The following is a 19,605-nucleotide window of genomic DNA, read 5'->3' as shown; positions in this document are numbered from 1 at the left end:
AGCAAACATAATACTTAAGCTATTGGCCTCCTTTAGCTTGGGTGGCCTGAAACCAATATTGGTTTCATTATTTCACCAAAGGGCAGTGTGATAATATAAAAACTTTTATGTCTACAGAAATAAGCAAACTATAGTATGAGCTTAGTGTATATAGGGAGAAGAACAAAAAAATAAATTATTTTGATATGTATATTATAAACTTCATGATCAGATGATGTCCTTCAAATACAGACTTGTAATGTAGACTATAACATTTGCACTGTTAGTTTGCAAAACCTAGGAGGAGAGCTCTTGGCTGCTTTATGTAAGTTGAAACATACGGTCTCATGAAAAATAGTCCTGGAGTGCTGAAGGAATTTGCAGACAAAATTTCTGAGAAATAGAGAACAAATATCAAAAGAAAGAAAGGATTAATTATGATTTTCAAAGCATGATAAAGAGTGAATTTGAGAAATGTCAGTTTTGATGTTGATTGCCACCAAAATTGCAGAGTAGATTTTTCAAATATATGGTTTGTAAAGATTTAAAAGAGGAATGAAGAAGAACACTGATTTATTAGAATAAATCATGTTAAGTATCTTGGTTTCTTTTCTGACGTGATTAGCAAGACTGGTCTGCCATATGATGTAGATAAAGTATAAGTTGATTTCAGATAAGATACTGATATTTGAACTGATTACAGTAGAAACTAAATAGATTTGTAACTAATTAAAGTAACACAAGCAGTCAATGGCTTGGAGACATTCTTGAGGACGATTCTAACTGAGAGCTGGTTCTGTCTTTGTCTCTACATTCAGTTCAAGGATGATAGAATCAAGGAAAGTTCATCTGGAACATGAACTGAAAACAATGAAAACACATTTATAAAGTTCTTTTAGGCTTAAACAAAACATGCATCAGTATGTATGATAGGGGTATTTGCTTTGGTAGCAATTCATCTGATAAGATTTTAGGGCGGGAGGGGGGCCAAGGAGAAGATGGATTTAGTTAGTCGTAAGTTTAATATGAAATAATGATAGGATGTCAGTGCTAAAAACTTTAACTTACTCTTACACTTAAGACATGATTAGCTGCTGTCAAATATTTGAATAATTCTTTTATAAAAGAGAGAATAGAGAGTTCCAGAGAGGAAGGTTTGTCTAGCTATGAAATGGACTCCTTTAGTAGGTGTCTCATTAGTGGGTTTTTTTTTTGTTTTTGTTTGATTGTTTGTTTGTTTGTTTTTGGCATGGTCAGGCTCTGGAAATCGAACCCGGGTTTGATTAGTTTTATCAGTGGAAATACTTAAGCGAAGATTGAGTGACTGTCTCTGTTGTAAAAAGGATTGCTGTATTGGGTAGAAGGTTGAGTCAGATGGACATCTAGGGTGTCTTTCAAGCTATAAAGTCTGATTTTATTATTTCTCCTTTAATAGAAATCCACTTAAGAAATTACAGTAGGAAGAGGTGGTATGGTGTATAGGAATAAACACCAAACTGTCCTGTACAGTTCTAAAGCATTTTTCTGTTAGTATATAACTTGACTGGCATAATATAGGCTCTCACTGAATGTTGAATGAGTGGGTTTATTGTTACCTGGTTTCAGGTCCTTGCTGTCACTAACTAGGCATGTGAATTTCATCAGTTTATTTAACTCTTCTCTTAACTCATCTGTAAAATAGAGTTGGAGTAGATGACTTTATACATCTCTTTTAGCTCCAACATACTATTTGGTAGGGTCTTTTTGTTTGTTTTTCTTCTCTTCACTTGAAGCAGTTCTGAGGCTTGGGATTTTCAACTGGTAAAGTACATACTGGCTGTAATTTTAAGTCAACTGTGCTATTTTTGAAGCTCTCTTTTTTTAAAATCCTTGTGGCTTTAATTCAGGATAGTCTTTTTATAATTTAGAAATTCTGCTAATGGGCTCCATTTTAAAACTTTGAATGAGAGGCGGAAATGTCTCTGGGGAAGCCCTGTTGGAACAAAATGGAATATTTTCTAGAATTGAATGTTTAGATTTTAAAATGGTTTGTGATAGTAAAAGAATTACTGAGCCATAGTGGGATTTAGGGTTGGCTAAAGTTTGTAATTGCTTTGAAAAGAAAATTCCCAAATTGCATAATATTTTTTTTAATTAGAAATTATTGGTTTATGCTAATATTGGAAACATTGGGAAATAAAATGGTATGTGTCTCATCCCTTTTTAGATTCCTCTTGGTATCTATTAGAACCTCTTATGATTGATATTAAAATAATTCTAATGTATTATTTCCCCAGGTAATAGAATTAAAACTAATAATAATAAAATCCCATTTTTATAGTGGTTATATAGTTTATAGGTTCTTCACAGACATATTGTTTGATCCACACAATAAACTAATTAAGTAGTTCCTACAAGTTTTATACTCCCCTCTTGATAGGTGAAAAAACAAGCTTTGAGAGGTTAAATGGCTCTAGGTCACACAGCTAGTCAGTGAGGACCTGGAATTAGAATTTGGACCTTCTAACCACCAGTCAGTACACTTTCCCTCTGCATCACATTGCCTCTATCTAGCACCTGTATATTCCTAATTGATGAAATTGTAGTACGTTAAATTGTTTCTTGATACTTCACAGCTGGCAGACACACCAAAATCTGAAAGATATGAGCATGTTCTGGAGGCATTAAATGATTACAAGACCATGTAAGTTGATTTATTTTATGTATCCCTAAGAGGGAGACACTTAGTAAGTATAAAGGAATAATGGCATTGTTTTAAGAATTGTGGGATTGGTGTATAGAACTCTAGTACCTTTCATTTTAAACTTTTTAATGTCCCATTTTCTTTCAGTCAGAGTAAAGCAGTGATTCTCAAAGGTTGGAGAGGGAAGAGCAATCCTCCCTGGGAATGGTGTATGGGAGACATATCAGTATGTCAGGGGGATTTGATCATTTCGGTTGAAAAAGCATATTCAAGAAAGAACTTATTTCTGTAATGCAAACTACTGAAAGTAAGATAAAGATCTTGTAGCTGGTGGGACTATGCAGAAAGGTAGGGAAAATATTGTAAAGAAATACGGGTTTTTAAAAGTTTGAGATATGTTGTTTTAAGATTAGTTTTTGCCATCAGTTATAGAAAAGTAGAATTAGTGGTCTAAGTTTTTGGTAATAGAGTGATATTTATTAATTGATAAATTCTGTTGTAAAGCTTTCCTTTTATCATCATATCTATATATTTTGAAAATATTTTCAAAATGCAATAGAAATAATTTTTCTAAATGTATATGCTGGCTCCAACCAACTATTGAATTACAATATTTTTATTTGCAACAAGTTGCTTTTTCAAACCTGACGGTGTTTCCTCCTTAAATAATGTCATTAGTGACTAGATATATCTAGGCTAGCTCAAAAAGCCATGAGGTACTGAGTAATTATTGTACTGGTAAAAATAATTTATGGGACAATGAAATCTGAATTCCGATTTAGGATGACAGAAGTTATATCTGTTCCTGTTACGGTAGAAATGGGAAGTCCCGTTTCTTAGACTTGCATGTAAGTGGAAGAATGCTCAAAGCAATTGTTGGTGATTCTGAGAGCATATTTTTAGAGGCTGAAGGCCCACACTCTACTGAATAGCATGTCTCTTCCCCAGATTATTTTGAGTTCCAAATCTGGCGCTCCAGACCCTTCTTTTTTATGTGTGTGTGTGTTTTTTTTGTTTGTTTGTTGTTTTAATTTTCTGGGCCACTAGGTTTGGCCTTCTGCTTTCTTTTCCAATGCTGTCACTTATTGCTTCACACCAGGGTTTCTCTCCTCACAGATGCACTCAGAAATAGAATTCTTTTCCTAAACCTTTTTCAAGATATTTCTATTAATAATTTCAGATAATACTAAAATATGAGAAAACTTACTGGGAATAAAAATACCATCCTATGCTCTTCTTCCTTCCTTTGACAAGTTATACTATGTTTAAAAAGAAAAGTGGGGATGTGCTCTCCTGCCTTCCTTCTGCTCTTATTTTCCTACCCTGTTTTCCTTCTCTGATCATTTCTTATTGTGGACTATCTCTGTGGCAGGTAAGGATCAAGGAAAGCAAAGGGAAATGTAAGTTTTTGTAGTATTGGGTGGGCTTTCATGTATTAAGGGCCTTATATCTAAAGCAGTGGGTTGGATTTGCCATGTGTTGTGTTCAGTTTTAAATTTTTAGTTACTTTTTTTAAAAAATTTAGGTTTATGTCTGGGAAAGAAATAAAGAAGAAGAAGCATTTGTTTGGGTTGCGAATTCGTGTTCCTCCTGTGCCACCAAACGTGGCTTTCAAAGCAGAGAAAGAACCTGAAGGAACATCCCATGAATTTAAAATTAAAGGCAGAAAGGCATCCAAACCTATATCTGATTCAAGGTAAAAGTTGATCTGTGGCTTAGTTTCTTTCTGTAGCTTATTTGTAACTAAATATGCATGCTATTTGTCTCTGATTTGTTTTCTTGTCTTTTCTTTCTTGCCTAGACAAAGTATAAGGAGTTGATGGTAGATGTTTATGGTCTAAACATAAACAAAAGGTCTTTGACCTTCTAGAAATAGACTCTATTGATTTTGTCCTGCTAATTTGTTTGTTCATTTATTTTTTTCATTTCTTCATTTCATTCAGCACATTTATTTAGTACTTTTCTTGTTTGGGTTCTGGAATAAAGTGCCCTGATGGGATATATATTATAGCGGGGAAGAAAGGTAATAAACAAGTGAACATATGATTACAGGTTGTGCTGGTGCCGTTTACGAAACATCATGCTGTATTAGAGTATATTGGGATGGAGAGAGATGAGGGGGCTTTCTACTTTAGAAAGGAGGCTTAGGGAAGTCCTCTTTCAGATATTGTTTAAGCTGAGACTTAAAGAAAGAGTAGGACCTTACAGTGTGACAAAGAAAGGGGAAATAACAAGTGCAAAGACCCTAAGGCATGTTCTAGGAATTCACATAAGACTGATATCGTTCATTGGAGAGCTAGAGAATAGTATTTGGTGTTAGAAAGGTTGAATAGGGCCTGATCATGTAGCATCTTGTAGGTGTCATAAGGAGTTTGGGTGCTTTACTAAGAATAATAGGGACCCACTTAAGGGATGTAAACAAATTTAATTATCTTTTAAAAATACTTCTTTGGATGCCTTTTGGAGAATGGGTAAGTATAGGAATAAGAGCAGAATTGGAAAATTAATTAGACTTTTGCAGTTGTCTAGGTGAGAGATATTTGATGCCTTCTTATGTGTGGTTAGGTAGTAACAAATGGGGAAAAAATAGATTTGAGATCTTTGTTGGAGGCAGAATTGATCAGATTTGCTAATGGGTTAAATTTATGAAAGAAAAAGGGTAACCAATTAGAATGATGCCCAGATTTCTGGCTTGAGAAAGTTGTTGTTGGTGTCTGTTAATAAGATCTGGGAGAACAGATTTTGACAATGGCAAGGTGAATGATGTGTTCTATTTCATAATCAATTGAATTGGAGATTTTTATGAAGAATATCTAAGTGATGATACAGATAAGCAATTGGATGTATAAATCAAGAGTTCAGAGGAGGTCAGAACATTTTATATAAATTTGAAGGCTGATTTATAAAGCCATGAGAATGAATGAAATTATCTTAGGAATGAGTGGAGAGACAGAGAGAGAAAGATGAGAAGAGAAGAAAACATGGCCCAGAATAATGCCCTGATACCATTTAGTGATCTGGAAGAGGTAAGATAAGCAAAGCAGACTAAGAAAGAATAGCTAGTGAAGTAGGAGGAAGCCAGGAAAGTTTGGTATCATGAAAGCCAGAAGGAGAGTGTTTCAATTAAGATGGGTAGACTAGACAGTATTGAATGCAGCTGAGAGGTGGATTAAGATGAGCAAAAAATATTTATTGAATAAGGCAAATTTTGTACTTAGTAGACTTGACAAAAGCATTTCCTTCAGAATATTGAAGGTAGTAAAGCCAGATTGGAATGGATTCAAGTGTGATCAAATCCAGTAGTCCCAATTTATATGTCAATATTGGACTTTCCCTACAAATAAGGAATATAATCAGATTCAAAATAAAAAAGGAAAAGGGGAAGAGGGGAGGAAACAATTTTGAAGAATTTTGACCTAAGAGGGAGAAAGTGGAAACACAACTCTGAAGAAATTTTACTAAAATGAAGAGAAGCAGTCAAATAGGGTGGCAGGAGTGAAGGTTGGCAGGAGTGAAGGGAATTTTTTTTTTTTTTTAAATAGAAGGGAGTTAATGAGAACCTGTTTTCATGTGCTAATGGTAATGATCCAGTGGAGAAAAAGATTGGTATAGGAAAGAGGGAAGATAATTGAAGATATTATTAAGTTTTTGTGAATCCAAAAAGGAGAAGGGACCTAGAGCCTAAATAAGGGAATGGTCTTTGGTAGAAGTATAAATCCTTCTGTTGAAATGGGGTGAAAATAGAGAAGATGGGTTCAGACACTGATAATTTTGTGGATTTGACAGTTGGAGGATTACTGAAATTCTTCCTGATAGTTTCCGTTTTCTTAATGAAATTTGAGGCAAAGATAGCTGAGAATTAGGGTTGTACTGAGAGGGCAATTTAGGGTGCCACTAAAAGATATGGATTAGTCATCTGAAAGAAATGTAATTACTGAGAGTTGATGGTGCTTCATATCAATTTGAAGTTTTTAATAAAGTAGATATTATGTTATAAAATTTCTTTCTTAAATATGCTTGCCATTCCTATCACTTTCAAATTTTATCACTCTTAATCCTTTTGTTAGCACAAGTGGCTCAGATTATGAATTAGATAAAAGAATTGTACAAACTTTTCTCATTCCTGTCATGATTTTGATAGGACACTCTATCTGTTGTGGTACCAGGTGAGGGTTCAATTTTCTTTAAAGACATCCTCAGTTCCTTGTGGAACCTAGATATGAATTGTTCATTTTAGTCTGAGAGTACTTTCTTTATTCCAGGGTTTTTTATAAATGTTGGGTTGATCATCTTTCAAAAATATATACCCCCATTCATCTTAATCTTGAGATTTGGATTATAGTTTTAGTTCTGCTTTGTTCCTCTAGCCTCCCTTTTTTTCTACTTCGTTTTTGTGCTTCCACCTTTATTCCCTAACCTTAATTTGAAGTCTGGAGAGTTAAAGTCTTTCCTAGTTTCTCCATTCAGCTCTTTCTAGCCTATTATATAATACTATTTCCTCCCCCTCCCCTTTTTTAAATTGAAGTTTCCTGGATAACTTTCTCGTAGCACAGTCCATTTTATTAACCTGCTTGCATAAACATCTGTCACCTTCTAACTATATTAATAGCCACTTAGTACAGAGAACATCTTTATACCTCTGTTATCTAATATATCTATCCTTCATTATATGGTAGGTACTGTTTGTTAAGTAAATGAAATAGATGTTCTGTTTATTTCCATTCACCCTTTTCTATTAATTAGAAATGTCCCTGACTATTGGATTTTTTCCTTCCTGTCACTTCACATTTTCCTTTGTGTATCAGAAATGTTTTTTGAGGTATTTCTAATATTATCCTTTGATTGGCGCATGCCTAAATGAAGGATTCCTTCCCCTTCCCTCCTTTACCTCTGCCACTTTGGCCTCATTCTCTTTCTGATAGCATTGTTTAAGAAACCGTATTATATATTTTTATCTCTAAAGACAACTTGTACTGAAAGCTACTATAATTTTAACACAGACACTGCTTGGTTCCAGGTGGTTGACTGCTAAATTCATAATCATTTTCAGTAGTAAATTATTGAAATATCCCCCAAATAGTAAGTCTAAACTAAATAATTGAACATTTAGGAGTTTTGAAATATTCCATTCAATATTGTTATGTGTTGATGTTAAAAAAAATTTTTAAGTGGTATATATTTGCAGAATTGTATTAAAGAGAACATTTTTTTCTTTAGCTTTGCTTAATGTAAATCTTTCTTAATTCAAGTAATATTTATTTAAATTAGGATTTACTATCTACATACTGAACTAAACCCATAGTTTATATTTTATACAATTTATATTGTAGTTTTTGTAATAATATAAAAATATATGTATATATCTAATTATTATGTAAGTAGAGTTTCCTATGACAGTGTATATTGTCCATTGTCTTTTTCTTTTTTTTAATGTAGAGGTTAAATACATAATGGTTTTATGTTTTAGGGAAGTAAGCAATGGCATAGAAAAAAAAGGAAAGAAAAAGTCTGTAGGTCGTCCGCCTGGCCCATATACAAGAAAAATGATTCAAAAAACTGCTGAGACACCTTTGGTAAGAGGATATGTTGGTGTATGTTCTCAGAAAGGGAAAATACATGCCATTTCTGAGAAGCAAATATTTTTTCCACCTTACTTTAGAACCCACATTTTAAGTATGTTTTTATTTTCCAGGATAAAGAATCAATTTCAGAGAATCCTACCTTGGATTTGCCTTGTTCTATAGGGTAAATAGAAAGTTATTTTCTTCTTTCCTAGGAATTTTTTTCTTGGGGGGGGCGGAATTAGTATTTCTATTGTTATGTAATATAGTTGTTATACCTTTTACATTTTTTTATCTCAGGAGAACTGAGGGAACTGCACATTCATCCAATACCTCAGATGTAGATTTCACGGGTGCTTCCAGTATAAAAGAAACTACCTCGTCTAGCATTTCCAGGCATTTTGGGTAAGTATTTCATGTACTTATTTACTGATTTTTTTCTAGACTCTTTTTCTTTGGAAAGTGATGATTAAATAATTTTTTTAGCAATTGAAAGTTATGCCTTTCAGCTTTCTGAGAAGAAATCCCCATGTAGAGTCTCTAGCTTATTAATATTTATCTGAATATTTTTGTTCTACAGAGCACATACATTAAATATTTCAAATTTGTTATGAAATGGTTATGTGCATGAAGAAGAGGTATACTGGTGTTTTAGTCTGTGTTCTTTTCTGTTAGGCCTTCTATGCCTCTAATAGACAAATGTGCCTTTCTTTAGGAAGACTTGATTCTTTTTGTAAATCTCAATTGATACAGACATCCTTTTGTCAATAAAAGGTTTTTAAACTCAGGTCTTTTCTTTTCTTTTTTTGTATGCTTTGCAGCGGAGGTCACATTTCATTCTTTTCCATATGAATATCCCTTTATCACAGCACCATTTGTTGAATTTGTTTTTGTTTTGTTTTTGGGATGCATGGGTTAGGCATCAAACTTGGGTCTCCCGCATGGTAGGTGTGAGTTCTACCACTAAACTACCTGTGCATCCTAATGTTTTTGTTAATAGTAGACTCCCCTTTAATATTTTGTTTAACATAACTCTTCAGAAGGACATCTTTTTCCTAAAGCAAGATAGGTCCTTTATGAAAAGTTTAGTTTACTTGGATTCAGAGCTGTGAGCTTGCAAGTTTTTATACTTTACTCTATTTAATGTAGTCTTGTTCAAATTCAAAAACTTCTCTTATAAATCATGGCAAATTCTAAGTGTTTAGAGCCTTAAAGTATAACTCATTTATTTACGAATCTTGAATAATACTGTGCGCTCTAATGATATTTCAGGCCCTGTGCTAAGCTTTTTACTTGTATTATGTTATTTAATTCTTAAAACAATCCTTAGCATGTAGGCCCTTTTTCTCCCATTTTACAAGATGAGGAAACTGAGACTCAGGGTTTTAGGTAACAAGCCCAAGATCCCATGTTAAGGAAGTATGAGTGAGCCAAGATGTTCACACAGATAGTATTACAGTTAAACTTTTGAATTTAACTGTAAGGTTATAGTCTCCCTTTGTTATAATATCATAGACCCACTAAATTTCTGAGCTGAAAAGAACCTCAAAGATTATCTAGCTCAGCCTCTTCATCTAATAAGTGAACACAGAGGATAAGAGATTTGAATTTGGCCAATGGTAAGGGGGTGCAAGGGTAGTTCAGTGGTAGAATTCTAGCCTGCCATGTGGGAGACCTGGTTCGACCTGGGCCATGCACTTCCCTCAAAAACAAACAAACAAAAATCCAACAAATGGTGCTGTAATAACAGAATACTCACATGGAAAAAGAATGATGTAACCCCCTCCATACAGCATACAAAACAAAAAAATCTCATAGTAGTAGAGTTGGAGTTAGGCTGAGGGTACCCTGACTTCTAATCTGTTCTTATTCTAATTCATTGCTTTACTTCAGTAGGCCTAGAATCGGTAATAAGAGAATGTTTATTCTAGTTCTACCAGGTGGTCAAGAAAACGGAATAGCCTCTTGTTTGTAATGGTTGCTTATTAAATATTTGTGGCATTGAATGATAGAATAATTGAATACATTATCTTTCTTTTAATAAGACTATTGATAAGATTTTAAATATGGATTAGGGCCTATAGGTGAGAATTTGCCCTGTTGGCATCCTACTTCAAAAATTTGTCTTGATTCTTTTATGCTTAATAGTTAAAGAAGAAGGGTGCACGGGTGGTTCAATAGTAGAAGGCTCACCTGCATTCTACCTGGGTTTTATTCCTGGCTTATGCCCCCTGCCCCCCCCCCCCCCCGAAAAAAAGTGAAGGAAGAGACGCTCTTCCGTGGTCAGTGATAGTTCATTTAAATACATTATATTTTTGGTTGGGCTGATTTTTTATATCAGCAAGTGTATATACTTACAGTAGTGATCCAGAAGATAAAAGAACATATTGTGTGGGTGAAGGATGTTTTAAAAGCTTAGGTAGATGATTTTGGCCTTGTTCCATAGATTATCTGACTCCAGAAAAAGAACTCGTACCGGAAGATCTTGGCCTGCTGCAATACCACATTTGCGGAGGAGAAGAGGTCGTCTTCCAAGAAGAGCACTCCAGACTCAGAATTCAGAAATTGTCAAAGATGATGAAGGCAAAGAAGATTATCAGTTTGATGAACTCAACACAGAGATTCTGAATAACTTAGCGGATCAAGAGTTACAACTCAATCATTTAAAAAACTCTATTACCAGTTACTTTGGTGCTGCAGGTAGAATAGCATGTGGCGAAAAATACCGAGTTTTGGCTCGTCGGGTGACACTTGATGGAAAGGTGCAGTATCTTGTGGAATGGGAAGGAGCAACTGCATCCTGACTGTAGGACTGAACATTATGTTCACTGCACTCTCATTTTCTGTAGGTACATTTCAGAACCCTAAAGGATTCTGGCTTTTACTATCTTTCTTAAAAAAAAAAAAAGTCAAAAAAATTCACAAAAGGAGATGATATTAGCCTTAACATGTACCTGTCAATGTTATGGATATTGTCATAAAAAGATATCTTTTAAAAATCAGAACAGAGACTTAATTTTTTAAATCTTAATATTTGTAGAATGTTTCTAGGATAGGATATTAAAAATTATTCAAAACCCCATGCATGGTGTTAGATAATTTTTCTAATTATTCCATTGAGTCATTTTGTGATTAGTGGGTATTAGAGCAAACAGATCATCTAGATAGCACAAGTGTTTGGAGAAACATTGTCTGTTTTGTTACCAAAATGTTGGAAAAAATTTATCTCAATACTTTTTAGATTTCATAAAGTGCAGTGTATATAATGCCTACTGAAAGACTGTAAAATATTGAAGTTTTCTTTCAAACAAAATGTAAAAAATATATTGAGCCTGTAAATTGCTCTGTGACTAGACTTCATTGTCGTCTTAATATATTCTTTGCATGTGCATATATATACACATCTGTGTATATATATGTGTGTGATTATGTGACCTATGCAATACAAATTATGGGAATGGGCAGCTTTGGAGTATATATCCCATAATTCTTTTTTCAGGAATAGTTGCAGTATTTACACAGCAGCATTTCTTCTCAGGCTTTTATTGGGTGCTGTTGCTTGCTATGTATGAAGAGAAATGTGTCAAACAAATTTAGTGTGTTCTCATGAAGTGTGTGAACAACGGTGTTCATGAGCTTTTAGAATGCTTTCCATTTTTCAGTCCTTGTAACTCAGCTGTTCAGAAACTAAAACAAATTCAAATATGAACATTATCTCCTACCGGAAGTAACATTTTCAAGTTTTCATGACACATTATGATTGTAAATGTCTCTCAGTTTTAACAGTAAGTCTATAGGAGTCCCACAAAGATTCCTGAAATGTCTGTAGTAACTTGTTAGTCATGTTTGAATAAGTGTAGTATGAACAAAGTATTTTATTGCACAGGGTTAACAAACAGTATGTTGCCAGCCAGGGCTACTGCTGTTTTATTACAACATTACCTCTTGTTTTTATAAAATGTAACAAGATTTAAATCGATAATTTTATTTTACATGTAAAAAAACAGTTTCTTTTATCACCAGTGTTAGAGTTGTCTTCTGTTTCTTTTTGTTTTGTTTGTTTGTTTTCTTTTTTTTAGCCAAAGAGTAAACAGAAGAATATTCTTCTTTTGGTGGCTGTTCATTTTACTCTTAAAAATGATTGGTGGATTTTAGCCTAAAAATTGGGAAGTTTGCCACCAGAATGAAAAAATGTAAAGTGTAGTGATTACAGTGTGGTAAAAATGTGGGTTAGTACTTATTTATTCCATTAATTGATTATTTGACTGTTTATAAAGAAAGTTGCTTTATTTCTTTAAACATCTTCAAAAGATGACCTTTTCTTATCACATTATAGCCAAAAGAAGCAGAGAACTTCGTTTTCCTGCGTTTGGTTCCTGGTTGACCAGGTATAAATGAGCTTTACAAAAGTGCAAATTAAAAACTGTCACTTCTGTTTACCTCCACCAAAACTTGATTTTTCCCCTAGCTATTAATTTAAAGTTGCCTTTCCTGCAGCTGCAATATTTTGAATAACACAGAGTTTGTGTTGGTTTTTGAATGTTTGTTTATATCTAGGGGTAATGGAAAATGTAAATCCCGTGTAACCTTATTCACTCCACCTGTATCATATTATTTCATTTTCCCCAAAGTCCTTTAATTCTAACTGAACACCAGCAGTATTTTAGTATTTCTTTCTTTAAGATACTTGGAAGAAGATTTATCAAGCTGAACTGTCTTTAGACGTAATTATTGTGAATGTCTGTTTTATTTTATCATGGTGGTTCACATGGCTCTGATGTTCAGTTTGTATTTTTGGAATTGCTTTACTTAGAATTAAAACAGACCAACATTAAATGTGTGTATTTTTTAAAGAGCTAATTTGTTTTGATTCTGTATTTGCTTGAAAATACACACTGGTGCAGTAGTTGACTGCTCATAGCCAGGGAGGTAAGGATTTTCCATTCCACTGCTAATTAACTTGGTAATTCATCTTAAGAAAACATCAGTTTCCTTTTCCTCTTGCCCATCAAGTAATATTAAAATTATTGCATGTTATTCTTAAATGGTCATTAAAAAAAGATAACCCAAGGTTACCCAGCTTGCATACTTTACATTTGAAAGACATAGTTTCCTCTACCTACCTTGACCCCAGAGTTCAAAAAATTTCAGACTTTTAAGCTCTGTTTACTTTTTTATTTACATTGAAGTATATATGTCAAAGTGTGTCAGGATTCATTTAAAAGATTTATTTTTCTAAAAAGTGTTTCCCCTTGACTACAAAAAGAAAAGATGTAAAAATATACCTTGCTCATTTAAAAATTTCATTTCTATTCAAAATAAATTATTTTTAATAAATACGCTGGTGCTGAATGACAAATATGGATTCTTAGACCCTTAGATGACCACGCTAGATCAGAATATGAACTGTCAGAGTTACTATATAAATTCTAATGTAGGGGTAATGAAATCAGGAGACATATTTTGTTACTAAAAGTTTACCAAAAGTAAAGGTTCATTGGATTTGTGAGAGTTGATGTTCCCACTCTCCCTTTTTGCAAGGTCTGGTCTGTCCAAGTTTGCATGTTTGATTTCTGTCATGCTTATATTAAGCATGTTATCTAGAGTGTGTTGGTTATTTGGGTGTAGAACTAACTCTGTTTGGACCACTTTTTCAAGTTTCTACTAGATAGCTTTAAGTTTCAATTGGGACACAATCTGACTTGCATCATTCTAGCAGACTGTTTTATAATTTATAATGTAGTTTTGTAGTTCTTTGAATGAGGATGTGATGGGAAAGGATGATGCAACTTTGGCAAATAGTGAAAAATGACCTGTTTGTGTGGGCAGTTTTTCCTCAATTATATTGATTACTTCTATGAATACACACTTCTATGAAAAGCCTCCTTTGATTTCTTCAGTGGCAGGTTAATCAATTGTGTTCTTTCCTCAGGAGAATAAAATCTTGGCAGTTAATGTAAAGTGATAACTTTATCTGATCATTGGTGCTTTTTTAATTGGTAGCAGTCAAGAAACCAGATGTCTACCCTTTGTAAATTTGGAGATGGAAGAAGCTGTGAAAGCAAACTGAATGCTCTCTGAAAAGCAAGTAGATGGGAGTAGGTATAACACTTGTAACTTCTCAATTATCATAAAATCAAAATGTCTTGGAGGAGCTGCTAAACCAAAATGTTTATGCCTTTTAATATTTAAAATTAGAATAAGATTGGAAACTAACCAGCTCACTTTTTTTCTTCCCTTCATCTTTACTCCACAAAATCCCTCTTTTTTAGTTCCCCTTCCATTTTCTTTCTGTTGGAGATGATGAGTATAGAAACTGGATGCTTAGTAACTCCTCACTTGCCCAGAATCAATCAAGCCATGTGATCATTTCCACTGGATTTCAGTGCAGAAGCAAATGAACAAAACCTTCACAGACAATGAGGAACACTGTGTTTATACTTGTTGGAAAAACCAAAAATATATACCATTCAAAATGCATTACTTTTTCTGTTCCTTGTATTTACAAAGGGTGTTCAATGCCTTTTTTTTTTCTCACCCTATAATATGCTTTCTTGGTGGGGATGATATTGCCCCCAAATGGGCAAAAATGGTTTCATAAAGGACAAAACACCCTAAGTAATACAATGGCTTGTGACCCTTTAAAGTTCAACCATACTTGACAAAAATATTAGTCTTTGGTATTTAATTACTTCCCTTGAGGTTTCTTGGTTATCAGCAGCATTGATACAATGCAGGATACACAATGTGTGCCATATCAGCACTAGAAAATTTTGGTAAAGGGATGGCTGCTGGTAAATTGGAGAATTTTAGATTGATTATGCAATTTTGAAGTTTTGTCTTGTGAGAGGTGGCCAGCACATGCATATTTGCTACTGCTGGCTCTCTTGGGATCTTATGTTTCATTCTCATTGCTTTTATGTATGACTTAGGCTTGGAGAATTAAATAAAATTATATTTTATTATTTAATTTTATGAAAGTTATGCAACCCGTCTTTCATTATGTCAAATGCTGAAAAGGTTGACGCTATCTGACTATCTAGCTGTTAGATAAAAAGTAATCTTCTGGTCAAGCAAAAGTTCACCAAGTTAATTTTTAAGAAATTAATTTTTGAAATGTTTTACTTTTGGTGGAAAAATAATTTTTTGAATGAATTTTAAAATTTTCAGCACACTGCTATAATGTATTTATATAGAGTGCTAATTTGCAAATATAATGTTTCATTATTAAATTTTGTGGTCAAATATATATAAAATAATTTCCCACTTTAACCATTTTAAATATACAGTTCAGTGGCATTAATTGCATTCATAGTGCCTGTGCATACATTTCCCAAAATTTTTCATCATCCCAAACAGAATTCTGTGTGCATTAAGCAGTAAAACCCATGGTTATGTGGTATTACAATTTATATAAATAAATAAATAAATAAATCACGTTAGACGTTCTCAGAAGTGAATTATAAAGTTAAATGTTAATAGCAACAGTCAATATTACTAATATAGTGATGGATTATAGTGTTATAACTGACATTTTAAATATTTTATCATTAAGCTATTACTATAATGCAAGATATTTTTACCTAGAGAGTATTACCTGTAGACAAATTAACAGGCAGAGATTTATAAGGACTTGAGTCTCCTTTAAGAATATGTTAAGCCTCTTTAGATACTCCTGAAGATAAAGTTTTGTTTTGTTTTTTTTTCCTGAAGGAGACATGTAAGTTTAAGGAGATGAAAATTGTCAGAGAGGGTTTGGGAGGGAAAGCCAGTCGGCTCATCTAAGACTTAAGGAAGCACAATTTGGGTTCCTATATATGCCACTGTCATCAAATCTCTTCTAGAATCCAAGAGCATACTTTAGAACAGATCTGCTGACAGTCCTTGCTTCTCTCTAACTTAGCCAAACCCCTGTGTAGATATTTTGTTTTATGGTATGTTTTATTTATCTTTCAGTCCTTCTGTTTTATTTATCACTGGATAGGAATTATCTGATAAAGAATTATGTCATTAGAACCCATTCTTGATACCTCTTTATGTACCATTGTTTGCTCTTTAAGCAATTTTAAAACCATTTTATTGAAAAATATTCTAGAAGGTATTAAACATTTTATACTTTCCAAAACTCCATTCTTAACCTTTCCCGAAATACTGAGAGATTGTGAACATTTCTTTTGTGTGGTGCTCTGTTTTGGTTTGTAAGCTGCCAGAATGTGATATACCAGAAGCAGAGTGGCATTTAAAAACAGGAATTTATTAAATTGCAAGTTTACCATTCTAAGGCCATGAAAATATCCATATCAAGGCAAGGCTATAAAAATGTCCAAGTTAAGGCATCCAGGGAAAGATACCTTGGTTCAAGAAGGCCGATGATGTTCTGGGTTTCTCTCTCAGGTGAGAGGGTGCATGGCAACATCTGCTAGCTTTCTCTCCTCATTTCATAAGGCTTCCCTGGGGGCATTTCCTTCTCCAAAGCCTCTGGCTGTGTGAGCTCTGTTGGCTCTGGTGGCTTTCAAACTTTTCCCAAAATGGTTTCCTCTTAAAATTGGCTCCAGTAAGCAACCCCACCTTGAATAGGTGGAGATGTATCTCCATGGAAAATATCCAATCAAAGGTTACCACCCACAATTCGGTGGGCCACATCTCCATGGAAATAATAAAAAAAACCCACCAGCAATATTGAATGAGGATTTAAGGACATGGCTTTTCTGGAGTACACAACAGATTCAAACTGGCACATGCTGTAATATGGTGATCCTCTCAAGGATGTGCTAGAAGTGGCTAGGGGACTTGTCTTTACTCTTAATGACTTAGGCTAGGTAGTGTCTTTATATTTCTGCTTTTCACATTTCCTCTAGTGCTGGTCCCCCACGTTAAATATTGTTTTATGGTTCACTGAGGTGCTTTTTCCCTTTCCCTTCTCTCCCATTTAACTTCTAAATATTAATTTGCTGTAGACTAGGGAGAATTGAAACAAGCTTTCCTGTAAAAAGAAATAGGTATCTACCTGAATAAAATTTGTAAACTTCTCTTTTACTTAAACTTCTGAGTTTTAGACTCTTGAGTTAGGACTTGAAAGTGATTTCCTCCTGAGAAGAAAATGGCCTTTTTAATATTGTTCACTACACCAAAGAAGTTATTATTTAGGTTTTTTTTTGTTTCCAACTTCATAAAATATAAGTGTTTAAGAAAGCCGTAGACAACAAGTCTTGCTACCACTCGGACAAGCCCCCAAATACTAAAATTATGTAAGTTTACTCGAGGCTAATGAACAATATGGAATATATGCTTGATAGAAATTGAAGGGAAAAAATGTATATGAGAGGTTGAAATTTCTGGAAATTTGATAGCTTGGATAAATGTGAGCTAGAGTAGGTTTATTTTGTGGCTTTTAAGTCAATAGTCTTCATATTACCTAAGGTAGCAGAAGCTGCCTGAAAATGTACCACCATGCATGGTTTTCTAATAACTTTAGGTAGAGTAAGACTAGCGCCAGAATTGGTGGTCATCATCTTTTTGTTATGGGAAAGAGGAAATAATGTCTTGTCTAGTATGGACTAAGAACAGTACCATTTTAGAGAACAAAAATTGACATGGTTTTATTACATGCACATATTAATAGACATAAAAGAAGCATAAAAGAAGAGATATGTTATCAGTAATTCAACATTCTTATTACTTTATAGGTTAAATGAATACAAGAATTAATATTAGTAATTTGGTTAACTTTTTAGTACTCGAGTGTTGAAACTGTCTCAAGTTACATTTAAAATGGCATGCCTCAGAAATATTTTTATCTTTTTACTTTTGAATTTAATATCACAATTGACTTTCTTGTGAAAGCATATATAAAAAAAAAATTCAAAGTACATCATGACAATTAGTTGCAGAACAGATTTCAGAATTTGGTATGGGTTACAATTCCACAATTTTAGGTTTTACTTCTAGCTGCTCTAAGGTACTGGAGACTAAAAGAAATATCAATATAATGATTCAGCAATCATACTCACTTGTTCAACTCTACCTTCTCTGTATAACTCCACCATCTCCTTTGATAGTTCTCTAACTCTTTATGGGTATTTGGGCTCTGCCCATTCTAACTTCTTCATGTTGGAAGGGGCTGTCAACAATATGGGATGAAGGGATGAAACTAGTTGATGTTGTGGAGAGTCTGGCCCCTCTGCATTTCAGGACTTATCTGGCCCAGGAACTCATCTGGTGGTTGTAGATATCTGAAAAGTTACCCTAGTGCATGGAATCTTTGTAGAATCTTATATAATACCCTAGATGTTTTTTAGGATTGGTTGGAATGGTTTTTGTTGGGGTTTGGCAAGTTATGATAGGTGGCAAAATCTAACTGAAGCTTATGTAAGAGTGACCTTCAGAGTAGCCTCTTGACTCTATTTGAACTCTCTCAGTCACTGATACCTTATTTGTTATACTTCTTTTCCTCTTTTTGGTCAGGAAGGCATTGTTGATCCCATGGTGCCAGGGCCAGGCTCATTCCTGGGAGTCATCTCCCACACTGTCAGGGAGACTTTTACCCCTGAATGTCATGTCCCACAAAAGGGGAAGGGCGATAATTTCCCTTGCAAAGTTGGGCTTAGAGAGAGAGATGCCACATGTGTGCACCAGAAGAGGTCCTCCAGAAGTAACTCTTAGGCATACCTATTGGTAGGCTAAGCTTCTCTGCTACATACATAGGCTTCACAAGAGTAAGCCTCAAGATCCAGACCTATTGATTTGGATGGCCCTAATGTTTGATACAGTATCAGGAGTTTGCCTGGTGGTAAAATTTAATAGTTACATATTTTTTCTCCCATCCCTTAAGGGTCTTTGCCAATACTTTTTGATTATCTGCTTACTATATGCAGGCATTACATTAAGCTATACAGGATTAAAGGCTTTCATTCTTATTCTGAGCTCCCTGTGTTTGGATTGTTTAAATGAGCTATTCAGACAGGTTGAGTTAGATTATGTGCTATAGAAAATTTAAGTTCTGGACAAAATAAACCTTTCTTCCTTTGGTCTCAAAGAATCAGTGAAGTTCTGAAATACAATGTCTTCCTTACCCCTGTATTCTGAATTACCTTACTCCCGACTTGGTTGGCTTTATTCTTTTTTTTCGGGGTTCGGAGCTTGGGGTCCGGGTGGCCTGTGTCCCTCACCCTCTGCCCCCAACCCCGGCTTTATTTGTATCTCTAAACCAGGTTATACATATATAAAACAGCCTCTCAAACTCCAGAAATAACAATTACCACTCCAGACTAACTGTGATTGCTCTAAGAGTTTATAATCTAGGCCCCTGTTTTCTTACAAGTGTTTTCTAAATGAGACCATACAATATTTGCTCTTTTGTTTCTGGCTTATTTTGCCTCACCA

At 34.2% G+C, this 19,605-nt stretch overlaps 1 protein-coding gene across 1 annotated transcript in view; it reads left to right on the top strand.

The window, feature by feature from the left end:
* Positions 1–15,326, top strand: part of MTF2 (metal response element binding transcription factor 2) — a 35,608-nt gene extending 20,282 nt beyond the window's left edge. Inside the window, exons 8-13 of the mRNA XM_077120253.1 lie at positions 2,595–2,662; positions 4,188–4,358; positions 8,130–8,235; positions 8,355–8,407; positions 8,524–8,628; positions 10,670–15,326. Of these exons, the coding sequence (XP_076976368.1) occupies positions 2,595–2,662; positions 4,188–4,358; positions 8,130–8,235; positions 8,355–8,407; positions 8,524–8,628; positions 10,670–11,027 (861 nt within the window). The 3' untranslated portion in view covers positions 11,028–15,326. The remainder of the gene's footprint in view (positions 1–2,594; positions 2,663–4,187; positions 4,359–8,129; positions 8,236–8,354; positions 8,408–8,523; positions 8,629–10,669) is intronic.
* The last annotated feature ends 4,279 nt before the right edge of the window (positions 15,327–19,605 follow it).

Source organism: Tamandua tetradactyla, chromosome 11 (genome assembly GCF_023851605.1).
Source record: "Tamandua tetradactyla isolate mTamTet1 chromosome 11, mTamTet1.pri, whole genome shotgun sequence".
Taxonomy (NCBI): domain Eukaryota; kingdom Metazoa; phylum Chordata; class Mammalia; order Pilosa; family Myrmecophagidae; genus Tamandua; species Tamandua tetradactyla.
The sequence above is the reverse complement of the archived record's forward strand: the minus strand, read 5'-3'. Positions and strand labels throughout refer to the sequence as shown.